Here is a 23913-nt window from a genome sequence, read left to right as displayed (position 1 = left end):
CAGTATTCCCTTTAAAGTCTGAAAACAGCAAAAGGATGCCCCCATCACCACTATGACTCAACACTGTAATAAAACTGGAAGTTAGAGGTATGAATATTGGAAAGGAGGAAGATTATTATGGGCCGAACGGTGCCCCCTGAAATTCATATGGTGAAGACCTACCCCTAGTATTCAGAATGTAACTATATGTAGAGATAGGGCCTTTAAAGAGGTAATTAAGTTAAAATAAGACCAGTAAGGTAGGCCCTAAATCAATCTGACTGGTGATCTTATAAGAGGTGGTGATTAGGACACACAGGGAGACATCATCGGCGTGTATGCACAGAGGTACAACCACAGGAAGAGGCAGCAAGAGGAAGGCCATCTGCAAGCCAAGCAGAGAGACCTCAGGAGAAACCAACTCTGCCGGCACCTTGATCTTCAACTTTCAGCTGCCAGAAGTGTAAGGAAATAACTTTCTGTTGTTTAAGCCACCCAGTCTGTGATATTTTGTTATGGCAGCCCTATCAAACTAATACAGGACACACAGATCATCTACCTCAAGAAATCAAGACAATGAACTGAAAACAAATAGAACTAGTAACAGTATAATAAGGTAGTCCAACATAGGATTGATATGGGAAAGAATCAACTATTTTCCTCCTTATTAGCAACAGCCAATTAGAAAATGTAATACATAAAAAGATGCCACTTTTATGAACCAAAATAAAATTCCTAAACTGAAGAAGAAATAGACCAAAGAAGAGATACATACAAGAAGACATGAATAAATAGAGACAAACCACGTTTGAAGACAGAAACATAAGATGGCTGCTGCTCATACCCAAAAGGTAAATAAGAGAAAGATGTATGGCTGGGCCTGGTGGCTCATGCCTGTAATTCCAGCACTTTGGAAGGCTGAGGCAGGTGGATCACTTGAGGTCAGGAGTTCAAGACCAGCCTGGCCAACGTGATGAAACCCCGTCTCTACTAAAAATACAAAAAATTAGCCAGGCGTGGTGGCGTGTGCCTGTAATCCCACCTACTTGGGAGGCCAAGGCAGGAGAACTGTTTGAACCAGGAAGGCAGGAAGGCAGAGGTTGCGTGAGCCCAGATTACACCACTTCACTCCAGCCTGGGTGACAAAGTGAGACTCGGTCTCAAAAAAAAAAAAAGAAAAAAAAAAAAAAGACAAAACCATGATTTCAAAGCTGTTCAGAAGTTGTACCAGTTCAAAAACAATTTTCCGTAGTTGTTTACAACCAATCAGTGGTAGGCTTTTTCACAACTACAGAGAAAGCCTTAGCAACATAAGACGACGTACAGACAAAAACTAAAAATCACACAAGTTTGCCTATCAGAGAAAAAGTAAATGGTGACTCTGTTTTCTACAAAATTTAGTTTTGATGGGATAGGCTATCTGACCAAGCAGATGAAGTTGCAAAGACATTTCCCCCTGGGTTTTTTTGTTTGTTTTGTCAAAAAAGATTGATAGGGACTAGGCCCTGGATCAGATTTTAATTTGATGAAGCTGCTATCTATTTAACCAAATGCCCTCAAAAATCCAGATTTGGAAAGAAGAAGTCTGAGTCCAGAGCTTAAGGCCATAGAGAAGCCACTGACTATAATGCCAGGTATGAATGCCACTGGGCTCTAACTTAGGACTGCTATTATTTGAGTCTGCATTTTGGCTTCAAAGTCACATAGATTTTGAGGGCTGTGGCCCTAATCTCTTTTTGCATGCCTTATTGTTTTTAGTGCACAAATTTTCAGGACACAAGGTTATATTCAGGAATGCACAAATCCCAGGATAGCCGAAAGGCCTCTGATGAAAGATATGTCTCCATAAATTAATCCACAAACATCACGCAATCCTTTGAAAAGCCGATTCTAAAATTCATCTGAAATAGAAAAAGCTCAACAGCAGCCTCAAAATTCTGGAAAAATAAGAACAAGTAAGGAGGTCTCTCCTTGGTAAGCTGCCTTTCCAAGGTTGCTGGGCAAAGCAGTGAGGGGAAGGAGAGAGGAGAGGCTGAGTGAGCTGTTCTAAGAGGAGTGGTCAAATCAAGTCCAGATGTCTTAACTGCAGGTCAATGTGATTTGACTGCTCACAGTACAGTGGGTGGCCAGGGGAACCTGGCATGTCCCTAAAACAAATCAAAGCTTAGCTCAAAGATGACAGTCTTAGTGAGCATCTGTGGTCTCCTCAGGTTCACAGCAAGGTCTGTAGAGGGGATGTGCTCTACCAGAAACAAAGTCTGTGGTAACTAACCTACATGTTATTGTCACAGGAATAGACAAGTTTTCATTTTCTTTTTTAGCATCTGTTTGGTAAAATAAAAATTTGTTTTGACAAGTTGATTTTATGGAACAGAATAATATTAATAGTATCTAATACATAGTACTTACTTATATGAGCTGGGCAATGTTTTAAGTGCTTTCTGTATATTTATTTAACTCTCACGACAACATATGAGGTAGGCATGACTATCACAGAGAGGCATAGAGAGGTTAACTAGCCTGGCCAAGGTCATACAGCTGTTAAGGCACAGAACTTGGACTAGAGTGGAAAACAAATCCCCATATATTTGGGAATTTAGTTTGTGACAAAGGTAGAACTTCAAGTCAGGGGGATGATGATGAACTAGTCAATAAACGGTGGTGGGGGAAATGACTACTAATGTGGAAAAAAATAAAGTTAGATTCTAACCTCCCACAATTCACAAAAACTTAATTCCAGATAAAGAGCTAAAATTTTAACTCCTATGTAAGTTTTAGGGGAAAATATAAGAAGGCCTTCTTAATCAAAACATAAAATACAAAAAACTATTAAAAACTGATAAAGATGGCTGGATGCAGTGGCTCATGCCTATAATTCCAGCACTTTGGGAGACCAAGGCAGGAGGATCACTTGAGCCCAGGAGTTCGAGACCAGCCTGGGCAACATGGCGAAACCCCATCTGTACAAAAAATAAGCTGGGTGTGGTGGCATGCACCTATGGTCCCATCTACCAGGGAGATTGAGATGGGATTGCGGAGGTTGAGGCTGCAATGAGCCATGATTGTGCCACTGCACTTCAGCCTGGGTGACAGAGTGAGACTGTGTCTTAAAAAAAAAAAAAAAAAATTGATAAAGATGACAATGTAAAAATCAAAATAATCTACATGCTAGAAAGACATAATAAAATTAAATACAAACCTAAAAGGAAGTATTTTTCAATATATCCAGAATATACAAAAAATACTCCAACACATCTAGAATATATAAAGAACTCTTACAAATCAGTAAGAAAAACAAAACATCCCAATAGAAAAATGGGTGAAAGACTGAATGGAAAATTCACAGAAAAGGAATAAAGAAGAGTCAATAAACACATAAAACAAACAGACACCATCTTCTGCCATAGGATTGGCAAAAATTAAAAAGGCTGATAGTATCCACTGCTGGTAAGGCTATGGGCAAACAGGTATGTTTCATACACTGATCATATACTGGCCCTTTTGGAGGGAAATTTGGCACTATTTATTAACATTTGTCTTCTACATACCCTTCAACTCAACAGGTCTATCCCCCCTAGAAAAATATTAACTGGCATAAGCACAAAAGGTTACTGTAAGAATTTTCATTGCAGTGTTGTTAGTAAAAGTAAAAACTTAGAAACAACTTAAATGTCAATCAGTAGGGAATGATTAAACATATATTTCTATTTTTTTTTTTTTTTTTTTTTTGAGACGGAGTCTCGCTCTGCCGCCCAGGCTGGAGTGCAGTGGCGGGATCTCAGCTCACTGCAAGCTCCGCCTCCCGGGTTCACGCCATTCTCCTGCCTCAGCCTCCCGAGTAGTTGGGACTACAGGCGCCCGCCACCGCGCCCGGCTAGTTTTTTGTATTTTTTAGTAGAGACGGGGTTTCACCGTGTTAGCCAGGATGGTCTCGATCTCCTGACCTCGTGATCCGCCCGTCTCGGCCTCCCAAAGTGCTGGGATTACAGGCTTGAGCCACCGCGCCCGGCCTAAACATATATTTCTATATTACAGAACACTATGCAGCAGATAGATCTCTATGTATTGATAAAGTATATCTCTGTACTGACATTGAAAGAAAACTAAGCAAGTTGCAGAACCACACAGACTAAATAAAACTATACTTCTGTACTTCTGTCTACATAAGAATGTAAACACAACAAAATAAAAGGCATACGTGAAAATGATGACAAAGGTTGTCTTTGGGCTCAGAGAGGAAAGAGTGTTAGTCAAAAAGAATTTTTGCTTTCTCCATCTTCAATTTTGGTCAGCAAGCGTTAACCATATTTGTATAACTTTTGAAATATTAAAACAATGGCCGGGTGTGATGGCTCATGCCTATAATCCCAGCACTTTGGGACGCCAAGGCAGGCGGGCAGATCACTTGAGGCCAGGAGTTCGAGATCACCCTAGCCAACATGACAAAACCTTGTCTCCAGCAAAAATACAAAAATTAGCCAGGCGTGATGTGATGGTGCACACCTGTAATCCCAGCTACTCGGGAGGCTGAGGCACGAGAATTGCTTGAACCCAGGAGGTGGAGGTGGCAGTGAGCTGAGATGGCATCACTGCATTCCACCCTGGGCTAATGAGGGAGATTCTGTCTCAAAAAACAAAACAAAACAAAAAGCACTTACATTATACAGTCACCTGTATTATACAAGAGTGCCTTATACATTGTGGTACTCAATAAAATCTTGGATTAAAAAAAGGAGTCATCTCTTAAATGTAAAAAGCCCACTGAAAGGTCATTATGTACCTTTGCAAAAGGGACAAACTGGCCAACACAGGACACAAATGACACAGATGATGGCAGTCAAACAGGCAAGAGAAAAAAAGAGTCACCAGCGGTAAAGGTTGGACATTAGTAAAAACAGACGAGAGCAAATTATAACTACCATTTTTTGAAGGCTTCCCATGAGCAAGAAACTGTGCCAGATGATCTGTGTAAGCATAATCTCAAATTCTTAACATTAACCTGTGAGATATTCCCATTTTACAAATTAGGAAAATACGGCTTAGAGAAACTAAATATCAGGCTTAAGACCAGGACTTTGCTCACTACAAACTGTCCTCTATTGGGCCGAGGATGGAGACTGGGACTGAGGAGACCCCTTCTGGCCTGAACCCATGTGCTTAGCTGCCCTTACTATACTCTGCGTCCTTGAAGCATGCTCCCAAGCTGTCCTGTTCATCCAGACTGGCGTTCTCCTCCTCCTCCTCGCTCTCGGTTCTCCAGTATGCTGGCCGCTTGATGGGCCGCTTCCCTGGGGTGCGCTGGGAAGCAGGACTGTTAGACACTGTGCCCAGCCCACTGCTGGAGCTCCCACTGCTTCGATCCTGCCCCCCGGTCCACCAGGCCTGCAGGCTGGAGGTAGCCGGTGAGGACGATGAGGACTGCAGGTTGGCCATGCACAGCATGCCCTGGATGGCCTCCTGAGTGCTGGGAGAAGCTGGGGCCTCACTGCAAGGGACAGAGGAGAAATACTGAGGCAGTTGTTTTTAACTGTCAGAGTAAACCAGTCATCAGAACACTCAGGGAGGAGGGACAACAGCTATGAGGATCAAGGTGGGAGGAAAAAGGGGAGAATCACCCTAAGTGAAAAATTTGGAATTAAGCTTAAGGATCAAGACAGTACCATAGACTGTTTTCATGAAAAGCCAGTCCTTTTTGCCTAAAGTCTCTCCACAGACAGTAGGCAAGGTGGCAAAAAAGGGGCACACCTCCCTCCCTGTTTATGCATGCTGCATTCTTTCCTTTCATTATTTTTGTAACAATTCTCCTTGCATGACTCTTCTAGCCCCTCTTCCCAACTTCGTAAGTGCCCAAAATTGATTCCTCTTGAAGTCTATACATCTTATCGCCATCAGATCTTAAGTTCCTTAGGACAGGTTTCATGCCTACTTTATTCTTTCACCAAAATGCCCTGGATAATTCTTTGTCCCTTTAAATGGCTCTATAAATATCTACTGATTGGCTGACCTGGCACCTTGGGCGGGAGCGGGGGTTGCTGTCTGATAGCCTGGAAAGGGGAGATAAAAGCCAGTACTCACGTGAGGGCAGCATAGTCAGGTCCCCCCACCTGCCTGCTGGCCTTGAGCAGATCAAGAATGCCACCAGCGCCACTACCATTCCCGAGCTTGCCTTCAACCCCTTCAACCATGTCCTCATCTGTCGTATAGTCCTCCTGTTGGAGAGAGAGTGTATCACCTCAGCTGCCCAGGATTGCTCTGGTAAGGCCCCAATATAGGGGTGATGATCTGACTCCTGATATTAATATCTTCTGAGCACCAAATATAGACCAAGTATTAAGCAGAATATTCTTTTTTTTTTTTTTTTTTTTTTTTGAGACGGAGTCTCGCTCTGCCGCCCAGGCTGGACTGCAGTGGCCGGATCTCAGCTCACTGCAAGCTCCGCCTCCCGGGTTCACACCATTCTCCTGCCTCAGCCTCCCGAGTAGTTGGGACTACAGGCGCCCGCCACCGCGCCCGGCTAGTTTTTTGTATTTTTTAGTAGAGACGGGGTTTCACCGTGTTAGCCAGGATGGTCTCGATCTCCTGACCTCGTGATCCGCCCGTCTCGGCCTCCCAAAGTGCTGGGATTACAGGCTTGAGCCACCGCGCCCGGCCTAGAATATTCATTTTTTATCTTAATTTCCAAGGCATCTTTGTGAGGTAGGTAGTATACTCCCATTTTAAACACGTAAGAAAACTAAGGCTCGGGGAAGTTAAATAATTTGTGTAAGGTCACATCAGATACTCCTTATCACATACTCTTTCTGCTACATCACACTGACTTTTAAGTTTTTATTTATTTATTTTTTCTGAGACAGAGTCTCGCTCTGTCGCCCAGGCTGGAGTGCAGTGGCGCGATCTCGACTCACTGCAAGCTCTGCCTCCCGGGTTCACATCATTCTCCTGCCTCAGCCTCCCGAGTAGCTGCGACTATAGGCGTCCACCACCATGCCCGGCTAATTTTGTTTTTTTGTATTTTTAGTAGAGACGGGATTTCATCGTGCTAGCCAGGATGGTCTCGATCTCCTGACCTCGTGATCCACCTGCCTCGGCCTCCCAAAGTGCTGGAATTACAGGCATGAGCCACCGCGCCTGGCTGACTTTTTATTTTTTTATTTTTTTGAGATGGAGTCTCATTCTGTCGCCAGGCTGGAGTGCAGTGGCACGATCCTGGCTCACTGCAACCTCTGCCTCCTGTGTTCAAGCGATTCTTCTGCCTCAGCCTCCCAAGTAGCTGGGACTACAGGGGTGTGCCACCACGCCCAGCTAATTTTTTAGCAGCGACGGGGTTTCACCATGTTGGTCAGGATGGTCTCAATCTCTTGACCTCATGATATGCCCACCTCAGCCTCCCAAAGTACTGGGATTACAGGCGTGAGCCACCGTGCCCAGCCTACACTGACTTATATTCTACTCTGTATTAAAGGATGTTTAAGGTATTTCAACTAAATTGAAATCTTCCATTTACATGCTCAGCAGCACTTCGCACACACTCTTTCACTTAATAAATATTTCACTGCAGTGGCTCACCCTGTGATTCCAGCACTTTGGGAGGCCAAGGCAAAAGATCACATGAGCCCAGGAGTTTGAGACCAGCCTGGGCAACACAGCGAGACCCTATCTCTACAAAAAAAAAAATTGAAAAGAATTAGCTACGTTGGTGGTGTAAGCCTGTGGTCCCAGCTACTAGGGAGGCTGAGCTGGCCCCGGAGGTCAAGACTGCTGTGAACCATGATCATACCATTGTACCCCAGCCTGGGCAACAGAGCAAAGAGACTCTGTCTCAAAAAAAAAAAAAAATAATAATAATAATAAATAAATAATTCAGGAAATGAATGCATAAGATATCTTCCTCCCTGCATATCCCCCAACTAGAATGACAATCTGTCTTCTGTCTCTATCACCAGAATGAGCAGAAGACTAGATCCAGGGCAGAATCCTACCTCAATGTCAAACTCAACTTCTCCTGGTTCACGAACTCGGTTGGGGTCAGAGCAAGGCTTCGCACGGGGCAATTTCCGGGGAAATTCTAGAAAACAATGGAATGCACTTATTATGAAGCTATGATTAGCATTTCAGCCAAATACCCAGAACAAAAAAATAAGACTAATTTTCTTGGAAGTAATGACCACAGATGACTAATTTAGAGAGGTTAGGGATCAGGTGATAAATAAATCTTTAGAACAAAGGAAACAATGAAGGCCTACAGAACATAGTATAGCAGAATGTCAACAAGCTCAGGCCTAAGGTCTTAAGTCTATCAAGAGGGCCAAAAACAAATATAAAACGGGCAAGGGCTGGGTGTGGTGCCTTGCACCTGTAATCTCAGCACTTTGGGAGGCTGAGGCGGGTGGATCACCTGAGGTCAGGAGTTCCAGACCAGCCTGATCGACATAGTGAAATCCCATCTCTACTAAAAATACAAAATTAGCCAGGCATGGTGGCACATGCCTGTAATCCCAGCTACTCAGGAGGCTGAGGCACGAGAATCACTTGAACCCGGGAGGCGGATGTTACAGTGAGCCAAGATCGCACCATTGCACTCCAGCCTGGGCAACAAGAGCGAAACTCCATCTCAAAACAACCAACCAACCAACCAACCAAACAAACAAACAAACAAACAACGGGTAGAGGAGGAAAAAGAAAGAACAGACACACACTTGGTCTTATTATCAGGGTCGCCTTCTCCTTTCCCAATCTCTCGTCAATCTGCAGCTCATCATCTGAATCCAAGTCAAATTCATCTTCTATCACCTGTTCTGCCACCAGTCTAGCCTTGTCTACCTTCTTTGCTATCTTGGTTCGCCGAGATTTGGATAAGCACTTCACCCTTTTTGTACTGAAGGGAAGGAGAACATAAAAACAGTCACTAGCAATATTGTTAGTCGCTAGCAAGACAGCAATTCTCTCTACATTGACTACGGATTCAATACAATCCCTACCAAAATCCAGCCAGCTTTTTAAATAAAAAGTTGATAGTAAAACATACTTGGACATATAAAGGACCTAACACAGACAAAATAATTTTGAAAAAGAACAACATTGGAGGACTTACACTGTTCAATCCCAAAATTTACTCTAAAGCTATGGTAATCAAGGCAATGTGATATCAGCATAAAGACAGACATACAGATCAGTGGAAAAGAACTTTGAGTTCCGAATAAACCCTTAAATTTATGATCAAATGATTTTTGACAAAAGGTGCTAAAGCAGCTCAGTGGGGGAAAGGATGGTTTTTTCAGTAAAAGTTGCTGAGAAAAATGGATACAAAGAAATAAATGTGGACCCTTACCTCACATCATATACAAAAATTAACGTAAAATGCATCATAGATCTAAATGTAAAGCCTAAAACTATAAGACTAGAGTAAAACACAGAAAAATATCATATAACCTGGGATTAAGTAAAATTTAAAATTTTGTATTTCAAAAGAAACCATTAAGAAAATAAAATAAAAGCCACAGACTGAGAGAAAATATTTGGAAATCATTTATCTGGCAAAGGATTTGTATCCAGAATTTTTTTGTTTTTTAGTTTTTTTTTTGAGACAGAGTCTTGCTCTGTCGCCCAGGCTGGAGTTCAATGGCGTGATCTCAGCCCGTGGCAACCTCTGCCTCCCGGGTTCAAGTAATTCTCTTGCCTCGGCAAGACTCCGTCTCAAAAAAAAAACAAAACCAAAACTGCACTGATACTTGAAATTTCATAGGAGAGTAGACCTGTGTGTTCTCACCACAAACACATGGTAAGTACGTGAAGTGATGCATGTTAACTAGCTTTACTGGCATAATCATTTCACAGTATAAACTTTATCAAATATCACATTGTATACCTTAAATACAATTTTAATTCTTATTTGCTTTTTTTTTTTCTTTTTGAGATGGAGTCTTGCTCTGTTGCCTAGGCTGGAGTAGTGGCATGATCTCGGCTCACTGCAACCTCCCACCTCCTGGGTTCAAGCAATTCTCCTGTCTCAGCCTCCCAAGTAGCTGGGATTATAGGCGCCCACCACCATGTCTGGCTAATTTTTGTAATTTTAGTACAGACAAGGGTTTCGTCATGTTGGCCATGTCTGGCTAATTTTTGTAATTTTAGTACAGACAAGGGTTTCGTCATGTTGGCCAGGCTGGTCTCAAACTCCTAACAAGTGAGCCGCCCACTTTGGCCTCCCAAAGTGTTGGGATTACAGGTGTGAGCCACTGTACTGGGCCACAATTTTTATTTTTAAAAAAAAAAACACATACAATGAGTTTACACTTTACATCCACCAGAATGGCTATAGTCAAAAAGAAAAAAAAATAACAAATGTTGGCCAGTAAGTGAAGAAACTCATGATTGCTGGTTGAAATGAACAATGCCTTTGTCCAGAACTCAAAAGTGGCTTAGATAATCCTGTTACACATAGTAGACGATATTAACCAATATGAACTGCTGGAAAAAAACCTCATGAACAGTTAAAAAGAAACATGTTCTTGGCAAATCAGTACACTGATACACTCAGCAACTAGTAATTTGGTTAAATTGACTTTCAGTGAATTGGCTGTCATTTAACTGACCTATTTTCTACCTCAGAGGGTTGAGGATTAAATGAGCTCATACAGAGCTTGATCCATGGCAACTGCTCCATGTAGCTAATATTATAAGGTTCTCTCTCAATTTTCACATTAGTAAAATGGGGATACTACTACTTACTTTTGGGGTTGTTGTGAGGATTAAATAAAATAGTATATATAAACAGCTAAGACAGACTTTGACACAGAGGAGATGCTCAATAAATGACAGCTATGTATGCCCTGGTCTTCTATTAACTACCAATAATTAAAATTTTCAGCTGGGTTGTGGTAGTGCATGTCTGTAGTATCGGCTAACTCAGGAGGCTGAGGCAAAAGAACTCCTTGAGCCTGGGCAACACAGCAAGACCCTGTCTCTAACAATTTTTAAAAAATTTTTAAAGAAAATTTTCAAACATACACAAAAATATAAAAGTATAATTAATTCTCATGTACCTATCACTCAGCTAAGTTTCAGCAATTATCAACACAGCCAGTCTTGTTTCATCTACACCTCAATCTCTGCAAAACACAAAGTTTGGAGAGAAGCCCAGACATACCATCACATCATCTGTAAATATTTCTCTACTTTGACTATCTGGGTTCACTTAACAGCTTCTGACACTGCAGCGGGTAATAGGCAGCAGCACAAGAAGGAGTGCTGGGGGTGGGGCAGGGGCAGGAAATGTCTTACTGTACCTTCAATAGCCATTATAGGCTGGACTCCTAGGACTGAATTTTCTCCTGTCCAGGAGACCTATCGTGAGTTCTGGACAAAGGCAATATTCAACAGTCTCTCTAATCTTACACTTCAGTAACTGGATTCTCAAACCCCAAGAATAGCTCTGTTGCTTTCAGAATCTGCCCTACTCTCACTCCTTTTTCCCTTATTTTCCACCCAGGTGGGCCCAGATGGACCTGAAGGTAACCTTTTCCTAGAAGGCAGCTATTAAGGTACCTTTGTTGTTTGTGTTCCTACATTGTTCATACTCTGCACCTGGCTCTTGACTGCTGCTGTCTAGTGTTCTGAGTATCTAGAAAATAGCCCTTACTGGCTTTCCCTGCCTCTATGTATTTCAGGGTTTCTGACAATCTTCTTAGATTCTGGTCATGGCCACATCATCGTTATCACCATCTTCATGGAGAATTCTTTTGTCTCGACATCATCATATTTATAAGAACTACCATTTATTAAGTATTAATTATATGGCAGGCCCTGTGGTTAACGTTCTACATATATTATCTCATTTAATCCTCCAACAACTCTAAGGTAAGTTTTAATTATAGAATACATATAATGAGGACACTGAAGCTCAGATAGGTTAATTAGTTTGCCAAAGTAGAACAGTGAATATGTGTCACAGCTGGGATTTAAACCTTGGATTGCCTGATTCCCCAAGTCCATAATTTTGTTGTAAACAGCTTTTATTTTATTCTTTTAGAACTTGTTCTTTTAAAATTATTTAAAGAAGAGTAAATACTTAAATATTTAAAGAAAAGTAAATACGTGCTCATTGTACAAAATTCAAATGCTACTCAAGTGAAAATTTGCTCTTACCTTCCCTATTGTACTTTCCAGAGATAACCACTGTTAAAAACTTGGTATAACAAGGCCGGGCACATGGGCTAATGCCTGTAATCCCAGCACTTTGGGAGACTGAGGCGGGCAGATCACTCGAGGCCAGGAGTTCGAGACCAGCCTGGCCAACATGTAGAAACCCTGTCTCTACTAAAAATACAAAAATTAGCTGGGTGTGGTAGCATGCACCTGAAGTCCCAGCTATTTGGGAGGCTGAGACACGAGAATCGCTTGAACCGAGGGGGCAGAGGTTGCAGTGAGCCGAGACCACACCACTGCACTCCAGCCTGGGTAACAGAGCGAGACTCTGTCTCAAAAAAAAAAAAAACAAAAAACAAACAAACAAACAAAACACACACACACACACAAAAAAAACTTGGTGTAACAAGTATAAAATATGTAACTAGGTCAGGCAAGGTGGCTCACATCTGTAATCCCAGCACTTTGGAGGCCGAAGTGGGAGGATCACCTGAGTCTAGGAGTTAGAGCTCAGCCCGGGCAATAACAGAAACCCCATCTCTATTTTTTTAAAAAATATATTTACATATATATATCACACACACTATTTGTTTGCCTAAATATACATACATATCTCTGGAAGGAAACCACTGACATTGGTTGTCCATGGGAAGGTAAACAGGGAAAGAGAGATGGGTGTGAGATTTTTCACTGTGTGCTCTTTCACATTGTTTTTATTTCTAACGCTTGTATATTCCATTTTTAAACCTCCCTCTTCAAAAAATACAAAAGTCTATATATGTCTTTTCCATACGTGCATACATATATACATGTGCATACATGCCCTTTTAAAAGTAAAAATGGAACTATTCCTATTATTCTGTAATCTGATTTTAAAAATACGCCTTAAACATCTTTCTGTGTCAATATTTAACTGTCTCATTCTTTGTAACGGCTACATGATATTCCATTCTATAGATATACCATCATTTATCCAGCCCTTACTGATGAACATTTGGATGTTTCCAATTACTATTACAATGGTGCAGCGAACACTGAACATTTATCATTACACACTTGTGTGCAAGGATTTCTATAAATTCCTAAAAATCTAATCTTAAGTCAAAAGGTATAGAAAAAACTAATGCTTTTAGTAAGTATGCTATACTTATTGCTGCCAGTGGTTCTCGCCCAATGACTTGCTGAAGTTTCTAGAACCGATAAAATCTTTCTCAGGATTGCCAATTCGATTTCAGACCTCTCCCTCTACCCACCTCCAACACCACACCGTGGTTCTCTGAACTAAGCAATGATACATTATATTATCTAGGTATTGCCCTAAGTACAGTCCCTCCTACCCATGTCCCAACCCCTAGATTCCAATTCCATGCCCTGTCTCAGTGGCATATTACCACTGACAGTCCCAGTACCTCTGTGCTCCCCCTTCCCACCTCACCTGCCGTTAGACATCAATAGGGCCAATGGGCTCTCATTTCCATCAAGGTCCAAGTCTGGTGAGTCATCATCTGAGTCATTCAAGCAGGCACCAGTGATGTTGAACTGCAGAAGTAGGAAGCTCAGTTGTCACCTGTCTGGGACTCCCATGGGAATCATGATGGCACGTTCCCTCTGGTTTCACTGGTTCAGTTCACTGTCAAAACCACCTGAGCCAAGGCCTTCTGCTATACTGTCCCCCCACACCCCCACTGATCACAGGAGCAGGAGTTTGAAAATGTGTGGTTGGTTCAGGGGACACCTATCAATCTTGTGAATCATGTTCCCTTAAAAAAGAGGGGGCACATCTTCAGATGCCCATGGAGAGAATCACAATCTTGAGGCAAGATGGAGCCCTGGTGGAGGGCTTTTCTCAAGGACCTGCTCAAGACTACAACCTGACACACGCAATGTTTTCAAATCTCATTCCCATCCCAGCATTTCAAAATTCAGCTAAGTGTTATGTTTTCTGAAAAGAGCTCCTGAAAATCTTCCCTACCCAGACAGAATTAACCCTCCTCTGTATCTCAGGGTCCCACACACACCCTTGATTGTGGCATTCACAATACTTGATTGCACTCATTTGTTTTTATGCCTGTCTTTCTCACTCGCCTGTCAGCCTCTTGAGAGTCACATCCATAGCACCTATCACAGTGCCCAGCATAGAAAAGGTCTCAATAAATGCCTGTTAAATGAGTGGGACTGGTAGCCAAACACCAGGGGGTCTAAGGGACATGGCAGCCAGACAGGATAGCCTGCTTTTTGAAACCCTGTTCTTCCAAGGGACACCCAAAAGGGTTGGGCTGAACTCATGGGCCAGCACCCACCTTTGCTTTCTGGAAAGAGCCTGTCTTCAGTGCCTGATGATTGTATGTGTCCATGAGATTATAGCTCAACTGGCCAGCAGGCCCCAAGGCTGAACTCTCCTTGCCCTTTCGCTCTGCCTTCTTGAAGAGTTCCTTGGGCTTCAGGCCTTTCTTCTTTGAACCATTTTTGGAGGGCAGTGACAGCCTGGACATGGACATTGAAGTGGAATGGGCTGGCCTGGTTAGGGGAATGGAGCCGGCTGGGAAGATCCTCTGCAGCCCAAAGATATTGCTCGTCTTCCCAACGTTCTGTTGGAAGATGTCCTACAAGAGTGTTAGTACATGAGGGGGTTAGAGCTTACTCAAGGGTTCTCTCAACACTAAGAGCAGAGGTCTGTTCCTGGTACTGGTGGCACTGCCATGGAAGTGGCTTACAGATGCTCCACATATGCACACCCTAGCTTTTACATAATGAGTCATCAAGAATTTATTGGGTGGCATTTCTTTACCCAGCCATTGACAAGTAAGAAGACGAGCAAAGCACTGTCAAAATTGGAGAGAAAATACTCCACTAAGCAGCTGCCATGAAACATAAAATAATCAAGTACTAATCTGGGTGGTTCAAACTCTAAGGACTACAGGATTTGAGAAAAGGAGAGGTTCTAGTCCTAATTCTGCTACTAGCTAGCTCTGTAACTAGCTCAGGAAAGTTATCTGACCATTTGAGACTGTTTGCTCAGCTGTAAAATTAAAGGACTAGACTGGAAAGGTGATTTCTGAAGATGTTCTATGGCTACTTTGAGCTTCTTGGGAGGAGTCCTGAGAATCGGGGGAAGGTAGAAGGCAAATAAAAAGAACAAGTGGAGCCCTAGGCCTCCCACCTTCATCTTATTCAAAGCAGCTGTGCTTTGAATATTGGCCTTCCACCTAAGATGTCATTTTTAAAAAAGGATTCCATTGCTTTAAGTCATTTGAAAGCCCATGGACCACATATACTCTATCTCTAAGTCCTCTTCCAACCAGCCCAGAGTTTTGTGGTTTAAGTGGGAGGCACTGGAGAAAAGGTAGGCCTTTAACTATCCTGAATGATTTTGACAGATGGGAGTGGAGGAAAATGAGAGGTAGGAGGTGGACACTGTAAGCTATGGTGTAGGCAGTGAAACATGCTGCAAGCAGTGAGGCTAGAAGCACAACTTCCCAGCTCACTTTGACCACCCTTCAGCATGGATGTATATATCCTGGGCACTAAATAAAACTTTACAGCTTCTGAGCTTAAAGGAGTTCTCCTCTGGTGCCTCTGCTACTTCACCATCCCACACCAACTTCTCTCTTTGCTATAAAGTCTACTAATAACAATGGCTCACATTTATTGAGTACTTACTCTGCCAGGCACTGTGCGAGGGGCTCTACATATACTAGCTTTTGATCCTAACAAAATTCTGAAAGGTTAGTGTTATCCTCACTTTATAGATGAGGAAACTGAGGCTCTGAAAGGCTTGCAAGTGACAGAGCAGGAACCAGAACCCAGGTTTCTCTGAATCTCTTACCACTATACCTTACTGCCTCGTGGTATATGCCACCTGTTGAAACATGGCTTTGTAATCATCTTCACCCCGAGAGAACTGTCATTTTGCAGAATGCAGAGACTGAGTCAAAATATTAATAACAACAACAACTACAACTACCACCACCACCCACCACCATGACCCACCGTCAGAATTTATTGTGCACCTACTGTGTGCCAAGCACTCTATTTTTGTGCTCAACTCACATTACCTTACCTAATCCTTTTAACAATCCTTGAGTAGGTACAACTATTCCCCATTTTAGAGATGAGGAAACTGAAACTCAAAGAGGTTAACTTTGCTCAGGGTCCTCTACTAGGCTGAGTTCTTTGTGGGCAGGCACTATTTATGTGTTTTAAGAACCTAGCCCAATGTGCGGCACACTTGAAACACAGTAATAATTATTTGAATAAATGAATTGTGTCTTTGGTAGGGTCTTCCCGACCCTTCCCCTGGGCTCTCATGCTAACTGCAGAGGCCTAACCTGCCACTTGAGCCTCAAAGGCCTTTCCAAATGCCTTCTCTTCCCTGCCCCATGCTCCTTACTTCCACTAGGCGGATCTCCCTGGCCAGATCTTTAATGAGCTGTACGGTTCGCACTGTCTCCGGGATCTCATCCTCATGGTCTGGCAGAGCCTGTCAAACAAGAGGCATGAGGAATAAACCCACACATAAAGAGACAACTGATTTTGGACAAATATGCCAAGGCAATTCAATGGAGAAAGGGTAGTCTTTTCAACAAATGATTCTGGACCAATTGGATATCCACATGCAAAAAAAAAAGAACCTCAATCCATATCTTGCACCATACACACAAACACAAACGTAAAATGGATCATAGACCTAAATGTAAAACCTAAAACTATACACCCTTTAGACCATGCTTGTCCAACCCACTGCCCAGGATGGCTTTGAATGTGACAACACAAATGAGTAAAATTTCTTAAAACATTATGAGACCTTTTTTGGTTTTTTTTGAGATGGAGTTTCGCTACTCTTGCATAGGCTGAAGTGCAATGGCACCATCTCAGCTCGCTGCAACCCCCACCTCCTGGGTTCAAGCGATTCTCCTGCTTCAGCCTCCCCAGTAGCTGGCACTACAGGAGTGAACCACTACACCCAGCTAATTTTTTGTATTTTTAGTAGATACAGGGTTTCACCATGTTGGCCAGGCTGGTCTTGAACTCCTGACCTCAGGCGATCCACTCGCCTTGGCCTCCAAAGTGCTGGGATTACAGGCACGAACCACTGCACCCAGCCTATGTGATTTTTTGTAATTTTTTTTTTTCTTTTTTAAGCTCATCAGCTATTATGTGTGGCCCAAGACAATTCTTCTTCCGATGTGGCCCAGGGAAGCCAAAAGGTTGGAAACCCTTGTTATATTTTATTTACTTCTTACTATTTTTTTGAGACAGTCTTACTCTGCCACCAAGGCTAGAGTTCAGTGGTGTGGTGGTCTTGGCTCACTGCAACCTTCGCCTCCCAGGTTCAAGCAATTCTCATGCCTCAGCCTCCTGAGTAGCTGGGATTACAGGCATGTGCCACCATGCCTGGCTAATTTTTGTCTTTTTAATAGAGATGGGGTTTCGCCATGTTGGCCAGGCTGGTCTCAAATTCCTGACCTCGGGTGATTCACCTGCCTCGGCCTCCCAAAGTGCTGGATTACAGGCATGAGCCACTGTACCCTGGCCGGAAACTCCTGCTTTAGACAGAGGAGAAGTTCTTTGTGGCCTTCAGTTAGGCAAAGATTTCTTAGATAGGACATAAGCATGGACCCGAAAAGAAAAAAGTTGATCAACTGAACTTAAAAAGCAAAACTTCTTTTTGAAAAACCTGTTTCAGCCGGGCGCGGTGGCTCAAGCCTGTAATCCCAGCACTTTGGGAGGCCGAGACCGGTGGATCACGAGGTCAGGAGATCGAGACCATCCTGGATAACACGGTGAAACCCCGTCTCTACTAAGAAATACAAAAAACTAGCCGGGCGAGGTGGCGGGCGCCTGTAGTCCCAGCTACTCGGGAGGCTGAGGCAGGAGAATGGCGTGAACCCGGGAGGCGGAGCTTGCAGTGAGCTCAGATCCGGCCACTGCACTCCAGCCTGGGCTACAGAGCGAGACTCCGTCTCAAAAAAAAAAAAAAAAAAAAAGAAAAAAAAGAAAAACCTGTTTCAGCACCTCTGCTACTTTGTAAGCCACAGACTGAGAGAAAATATTTGTAAAACATCTATCTAAAAAAGACAGTATCAAGAGATATAAGGAACTAAGTTGTGGGTTTGGGCCACACCTCTCAAAAAAGTCAAGGACCTCAGAGAGATCAGCGGGGACAAACCAGCCTCTCCACTTGTGAGGAAGGAACTCTGTGCTGAGCAGCAACTGGCCCACAGCTAGCTCAACAGCAACCCAGAGCGATCCCTGTTAGTTGTCTCTTTTGTTTGCCCTCTTTTTGAGTACCAAGATTTACATTTTTATGTAGATCTCAAGGTTTTCCTTTGTGACTTTTCACTTCATTTCTGTATCCAGAGGGCTGAGAGAAAATTCCTCAGCATTTCCTTGTTTCTCATGGTTTAATTCTCTTTTTTTCCTTTAACTCTTTTCATCTATCTGGTGTAATTTATTTTCGTGGCTAGGTGGGGAGCTGAGAAACCATCTGACCCAGCTAGATAATCTTATGGCTTCTTCCTTCCCAGACCAGGGTCTCTGGAAAGGTAAGGGAGCAGGTTCCTCCTCTACAAATCATCTGCACTTCACAAGAGTCCTTCCATGAGCATGGGCGTCTCAGAACTATGTTCTACTCTACTCCAGCTCCCACTGATCACTCTGTTTGGGGCCATCCCTTGGTCCCTGGGTCCATCCTGAGTCATGAGTGCTTGGGGCACACCCACCTCCCTTTTGGTGTTTTTGGGACACAGTCACTCTAAAGTTCACTCCGTGGGAGGGGTCAGAGATGAAACCCAAGGTAGCCACACCTGAGAGGTGTGGAGAAACAGAATCGCAGGCTAAGGTCCAGGTATAGGTGAGCCCGGGGAGCAAGGGAAGGCTCAAAATATGAAATCCAAGAATATCTGAGGGGAAGGTTGGCAACAGGAACTAAGGAGATTGTACAAGTTAAGCCTGCAGTGCAGTGACCTTTGGTCACAATATACCCAGAAAAGGGAGTATCTAAAGCCTAAGATTACATGTTGACATTTCTTCTTTTCTTGATTTCTTGGTGTGTTCTTTAAATTCAGTATTCTGAAAAGTTAATTCGTTCACATGGATCAAAAATCAAATACTGGTGCTGAGAAGGAAATTAACAGCTAAAGGCTTACATTAGAAAAGAAAGAAAGGCCAGGTGTGGTGGCTCACGCCTGTAATCCCAGCACTTTGGGAGGCTGAGGTGGATGGATCAGGAGTTTGAGACCAGGAGTTTGAGACCAGCCCGGCCAACACGGTGAAACCCCATCTCTATTAAAAATACAAAAATTAGCCAGGCATGGTGGCACATGCCTGTAATCCCAGCTACTCAGGAGGCTGAGGCACGAGAATCACTTGAACCCGGGAGGCAGAGGCTGCAGTGAGCTGAGATCGTGCCACTGCACTCCAGCCTGGGCAACAGAGCAAGGCTCTGTCTCATAAATAAATAAATTAATTAAATAAAATATTGAAAAGCTTCATTCCTACCCTGTCCCTGCCATCAATCCCACCCTGTTCCTGCCATCAATCTCATCATCCCACTCCCACAGGTAACCATTTTCATTAGTTTCTACATCCCAGATCATATATTCAGGCAAGTGTATACTAAGATAATTCTTATTTCCCCCGTTTTTACATATAAAGTGGCACACTATACACATGGTTGTGCACCTTTACTTGACAAATTCTGGAGATCTTTCCAAATCAGTACATACAGAGCTTTTTTTTTTTTTTAATAGCTGATTAGTGTTCAGTTGGATAAACGGACACTTGCACATTTCTAAAACCCACTTTGGCAGTATGCATCAAGAGCCTTACATTTTTTCATATACTTTGATTCAGTAATTGTTCTTTCAGGAATCTATCCTGAAGAAACAATCAAGAAATGAGGGACAAAAAGAGACATTTACTGTATGATTCTTTAAAACTATTCCCTCAAAGAAATAAAAAGGAAGCAGCAAAAAGCAAGTAGTTAGGCAAGGATGGTACATTCCTGCAAAAGAATATCACATAACTATCAAATGTTTCTGGAGAACTTTGGTGACACAGGAAAATTAAGATAAACCAATAGATTCAAACACAAAACTGGATATACAGTTGACCCTTAAACAACATGGGTTTGAAATGTATGGGTCCATTTATATGCAGATTTTCTTCTGACTCTGCCACCTGGGACAGCCAAGACCAACCCCTCTCCTTTTTCTTCCTTCTCAGCCTACTCCATGTGAAGACAAGGATAAAGCCCTTTATGAGGATCCACTTCCACTTTATGAACAGTAAACATACGCTTTCAGCTTACTTTATTGTAATAATACAGTATATAACACAAATAACATATACAAAATATGTGTTGACTATGTTACTGGTAAGGCTTCTGGTCAACAGTAGGTTGTTAGCAGTTAAGGTTTTAGGGAGGCAAAAGTTATATGTGGATTTCTGACTGCATGGGGGGCAGGGTCTGCGCCCCAACCTCCACATTGCTCAAGTGTCAACCACACAGTGTGACAGTAATTATGTTTTTAAAATGCACATAAAAAAGACCAGAAGGAAATGTAGGCAAGTGTTAAATAGTAGTTCCCGCTGAGTGTAAAAATTATAGGCAATAATTTTCCTTCTTTATGCTCTTCCTCATTTTTCCAATACTCTAGGGTAATGTTGTATTACTTTTTATCATCAGAAATAAAGATTTTAAAATGTAATCTAAGGAATCCTAGCCCAGGCCTCCACTCTACACCCAGGGGCCCACAAGCTTCTCTGGACTCTTCTGTCTCTCCAAAACATCTACCAAATCCAGTCCCTACAAAGGGCAAAATTCCAGAGGAGGTAGAGAAATATGCATATTTACTTCTTTCCTTGTCCAGGCTCTAAAGGCCAAGTTCAAGGCTTTGCCACCATGGACCAGGTAGGAAGCAGGGTGTCTCCTGTTCTCTCGCAAACCTAAAGGAGGAAAGAGGAAAGCAGAGTGTCAACAAAGCCATGCAGGAAAGTGAAGGACTTGGGACTTTTGTTAAGACAACCAGAGAAAATGCTCAAGGTTCTGAGCACCACTGCAGATCTCAGTTCTTCCAATAGTGTTCGTTTACTGAGTATCTACTAAGTGCTAGGAATGTGATATCTATTATCTCATTTAACCCTTATACCTATCCTGTAAGCAAGGTATTATCTTCATTATACAGCCCAGGAAATTGAGGTTCAGAGAGGCAAAGTCAAGACCAAAGGCACACACCTAGTAAGTGCTAGAGCCATGACTAAAACCATGTGTATTTGAATCTGAGGCTTGTGCCCCTTCCATGACATTACTGTGCCTGTTGGGTTTCAAAATGAGAACACTCAGGAGGACTATGAATTCTACCTACACAGACTTGAAGGGCCATTAATGTACAAGATGGATTAGCTGTGTTCTGCCTTATGTCAGGAGGCTACTACAAACAGCCAGATTTAGGCTCTATAAATAATTTTCTACTGAACCAAGCTGTTTAGAATAAGTAATGAACAGTTAGTCATCCAACATTTGATTGAAAACTTAAGTGACAGTCTGGGTGGCAGAGTAAGAGTTTGAGGTATTGGCTATGAGGCTGTACTCATGGCCCCTGAGATTCTTTGTAACTCATCAATACTGATTTCTCCTGGCCAAGTCAACTTGAAGAATCTTAGGCCTAAGTAAGGGACCCATTCTATTCTCGATCACATCAGGGAAGAGGAAACCCAGTAAGCAAATTGGCTTCCAACTGGGCTAACGCCCAGGAACCAAAACAACGATGCCAGGACGGTCAGGACTGGGCCTTATCTCCAGGGGAAGCAGATCCAGGAAACTCTCAGACTATCCAGATTGAGCTTTTTATCTTAACCAGCAGGAAATAGAGATACTTTCACTGTGATCCAATATTCTCAGTCACACTTGCTAAACAAAAAGGTTAAAATCCATGCCCTGCCATGTATTATGCTGAGTAAAAAAGTGAATCTGAGAAGGTCACATACTATATGATTCCATTTATACAATATTCTTGAAATGACAAAATTCAGCCAGGCGTGGTGGTTCTCACGCCTGTAATCGCAGCACATTGGGAGGCTGAGGCGGGCAGATCATGAGGTTAAGAGATTGAGACCATCCTAGCCAACGTGGTGAAACCCCGTCTCTACTAAAAATACAAAAATTAGCTGGGCATGGTGGCATGTGCCTATAGTCCCAGCTACTCCGGAGGCTGAGGCAGGAGAATCGCTTGAACCCGGGAGGCGGAGTTTGCAGTGAGCAGAGATTGCGCCACTGCACTCCAGCCTGGCGACAGAGTGAGACTCCATCTCAAAAAGAAGAAAAAAAAAAAAAAGTACAAAAACTAGCTGGGTGTGGTGGCGGGTGTCTGTAATCCCAGCTACTCAGAAGGCTGAGGTAGGTGAAGCTTGAACCCAGGAGGTGGAAGTTGCAGTGAGCCAAGATCACGCCACTACACTCCAGCCTGGGTGACAAGAGTGATACCCTGTCTTGGGGGAAAAAAAAAAAAAAAAAGAAATGACAAAATTATAGAAATGGAAAACAGATTAGTGGTTTCCAGAAGTTATGGATGGTACAGGGGGGACAGTGGGTGAAACTATAAAGGGGTAGTATTGCTGGGTACTGTGGCTCATGCCTGTAACCCCAGCAAAAGGAGTCTGAGGTGGGAGAATCGTTTGAGGCCAGGAGTTTGAGACCAGTCTGGTCAACATAGCAAGACCCTGTTCGTACAAAAAAATTACAAAATTAGCTGGGTGTGGGGGCCCGTGCCTATAGTCTTATCTACTCGGCAAACAAAGGCTCCTAGGAGGATTGCCTGAGCCCAGGAGTTTGAAGCTGCAGTGAGCCATGATCGCACCACCGCACTCCAGCCTGGGTGACTGAGTGAAATCCTGTCTCAAAAAAGAAGGGGCTGGGGGCTGGGTGGGTAGCACTAGGGAGATTGTTTTTAAAGCACTAATTACCACTTTTTAAAAATTGAACATCTTTAAGGTACACAACATGGTTTTAATTTACATACTGAGATCTTTCTGGTGATGAAATAGTATCGTGTCTTGACTGCGCTACTTACACATACACACACACTCATTCACTCAGGGGAGAGGGGCAAAAAGGACAGTTGGCAAAGGGCTCCATACCACGAAAGATGTCCAGGATGTGCTTTCCCACATACCAACAGATGGTCTCAAAGTTGGGGAATTTGAAGAGGTCTGCTGTGCTCAGCCGCTTCTCAATCTCATAGGCTCTAGAAGGAGGAAACAAAACAACAAAAACAAGGATTCATTTACCGAGCACCTACTATGAAATCAGGTATTGTTCTAGATGCTTTGTATCTCTAATCCTCAAAACGACTCTGCAAGATCTGGCTTTGTACATTAGGAAACTTGGGCTCAAAGGTTATATAACTTGCCCAAAGTCAAATAACTATTAAGTGCAGAAAAGGTGTTAATCTTCAGCTGAACATGATCAGGAACAAGGAACCATTCCTTTCTGGCTTTCTACATTGTACTCCTCACTCCAGCAGACAGGAATGGCCAACATGGAATCACCATAGTTTCAGGACTCACTTGAGCTGCATCTCGATGTTAAGGCTGTGTAAGAAGTTCCCTCCAAAGGCAAGGCAGTCCACAGGCGTCAGCACAGCATGGATCCATCCTGCAGTGTAACAGGGTAAAATCAAAGCTGGCAAAGGGCCTTTCTTCCTCTGGTTATCTCCACTACCTACTCATCTCAAACCCAACTCCTTAAGAGCAGTTAGCCTCCAAACTGGCTCCCCAACACCAGATGTTCTC

At 43.0% G+C, this 23913-nt stretch overlaps 1 protein-coding gene across 5 annotated transcripts in view; it reads right to left on the bottom strand.

The window, feature by feature from the left end:
* The window catches only part of LOC105493782 (PHD finger protein 8), a 109419-nt gene that overhangs the window by 40505 nt on the left and 45001 nt on the right, over positions 1 to 23913 (bottom strand). For 4 of the 5 annotated variants that reach the window (XM_011761679.3, XM_071088510.1, XM_011761681.3 and 1 more), the window contains exons 9-18: positions 23689 to 23776; positions 23260 to 23366; positions 20978 to 21069; positions 16511 to 16600; positions 14421 to 14723; positions 13556 to 13659; positions 8676 to 8854; positions 7959 to 8044; positions 6055 to 6188; positions 5151 to 5464 (exon numbers count right to left, since the gene is read on the bottom strand). In XM_011761679.3, coding sequence (XP_011759981.1) covers positions 5151 to 5464; positions 6055 to 6188; positions 7959 to 8044; positions 8676 to 8854; positions 13556 to 13659; positions 14421 to 14723; positions 16511 to 16600; positions 20978 to 21069; positions 23260 to 23366; positions 23689 to 23776 — 1497 coding nt within the window. The remainder of the gene's footprint in view (positions 1 to 5150; positions 5465 to 6054; positions 6189 to 7958; positions 8045 to 8675; positions 8855 to 13555; positions 13660 to 14420; positions 14724 to 16510; positions 16601 to 20977; positions 21070 to 23259; positions 23367 to 23688; positions 23777 to 23913) is intronic. The other variant, XM_011761683.3, reaches the window with a different exon arrangement.

This window comes from Macaca nemestrina, chromosome X (genome assembly GCF_043159975.1).
Source record: "Macaca nemestrina isolate mMacNem1 chromosome X, mMacNem.hap1, whole genome shotgun sequence".
Taxonomy (NCBI): Eukaryota; Metazoa; Chordata; class Mammalia; order Primates; family Cercopithecidae; genus Macaca; species Macaca nemestrina.
The sequence above is the reverse complement of the archived record's forward strand: the minus strand, read 5'-3'. Positions and strand labels throughout refer to the sequence as shown.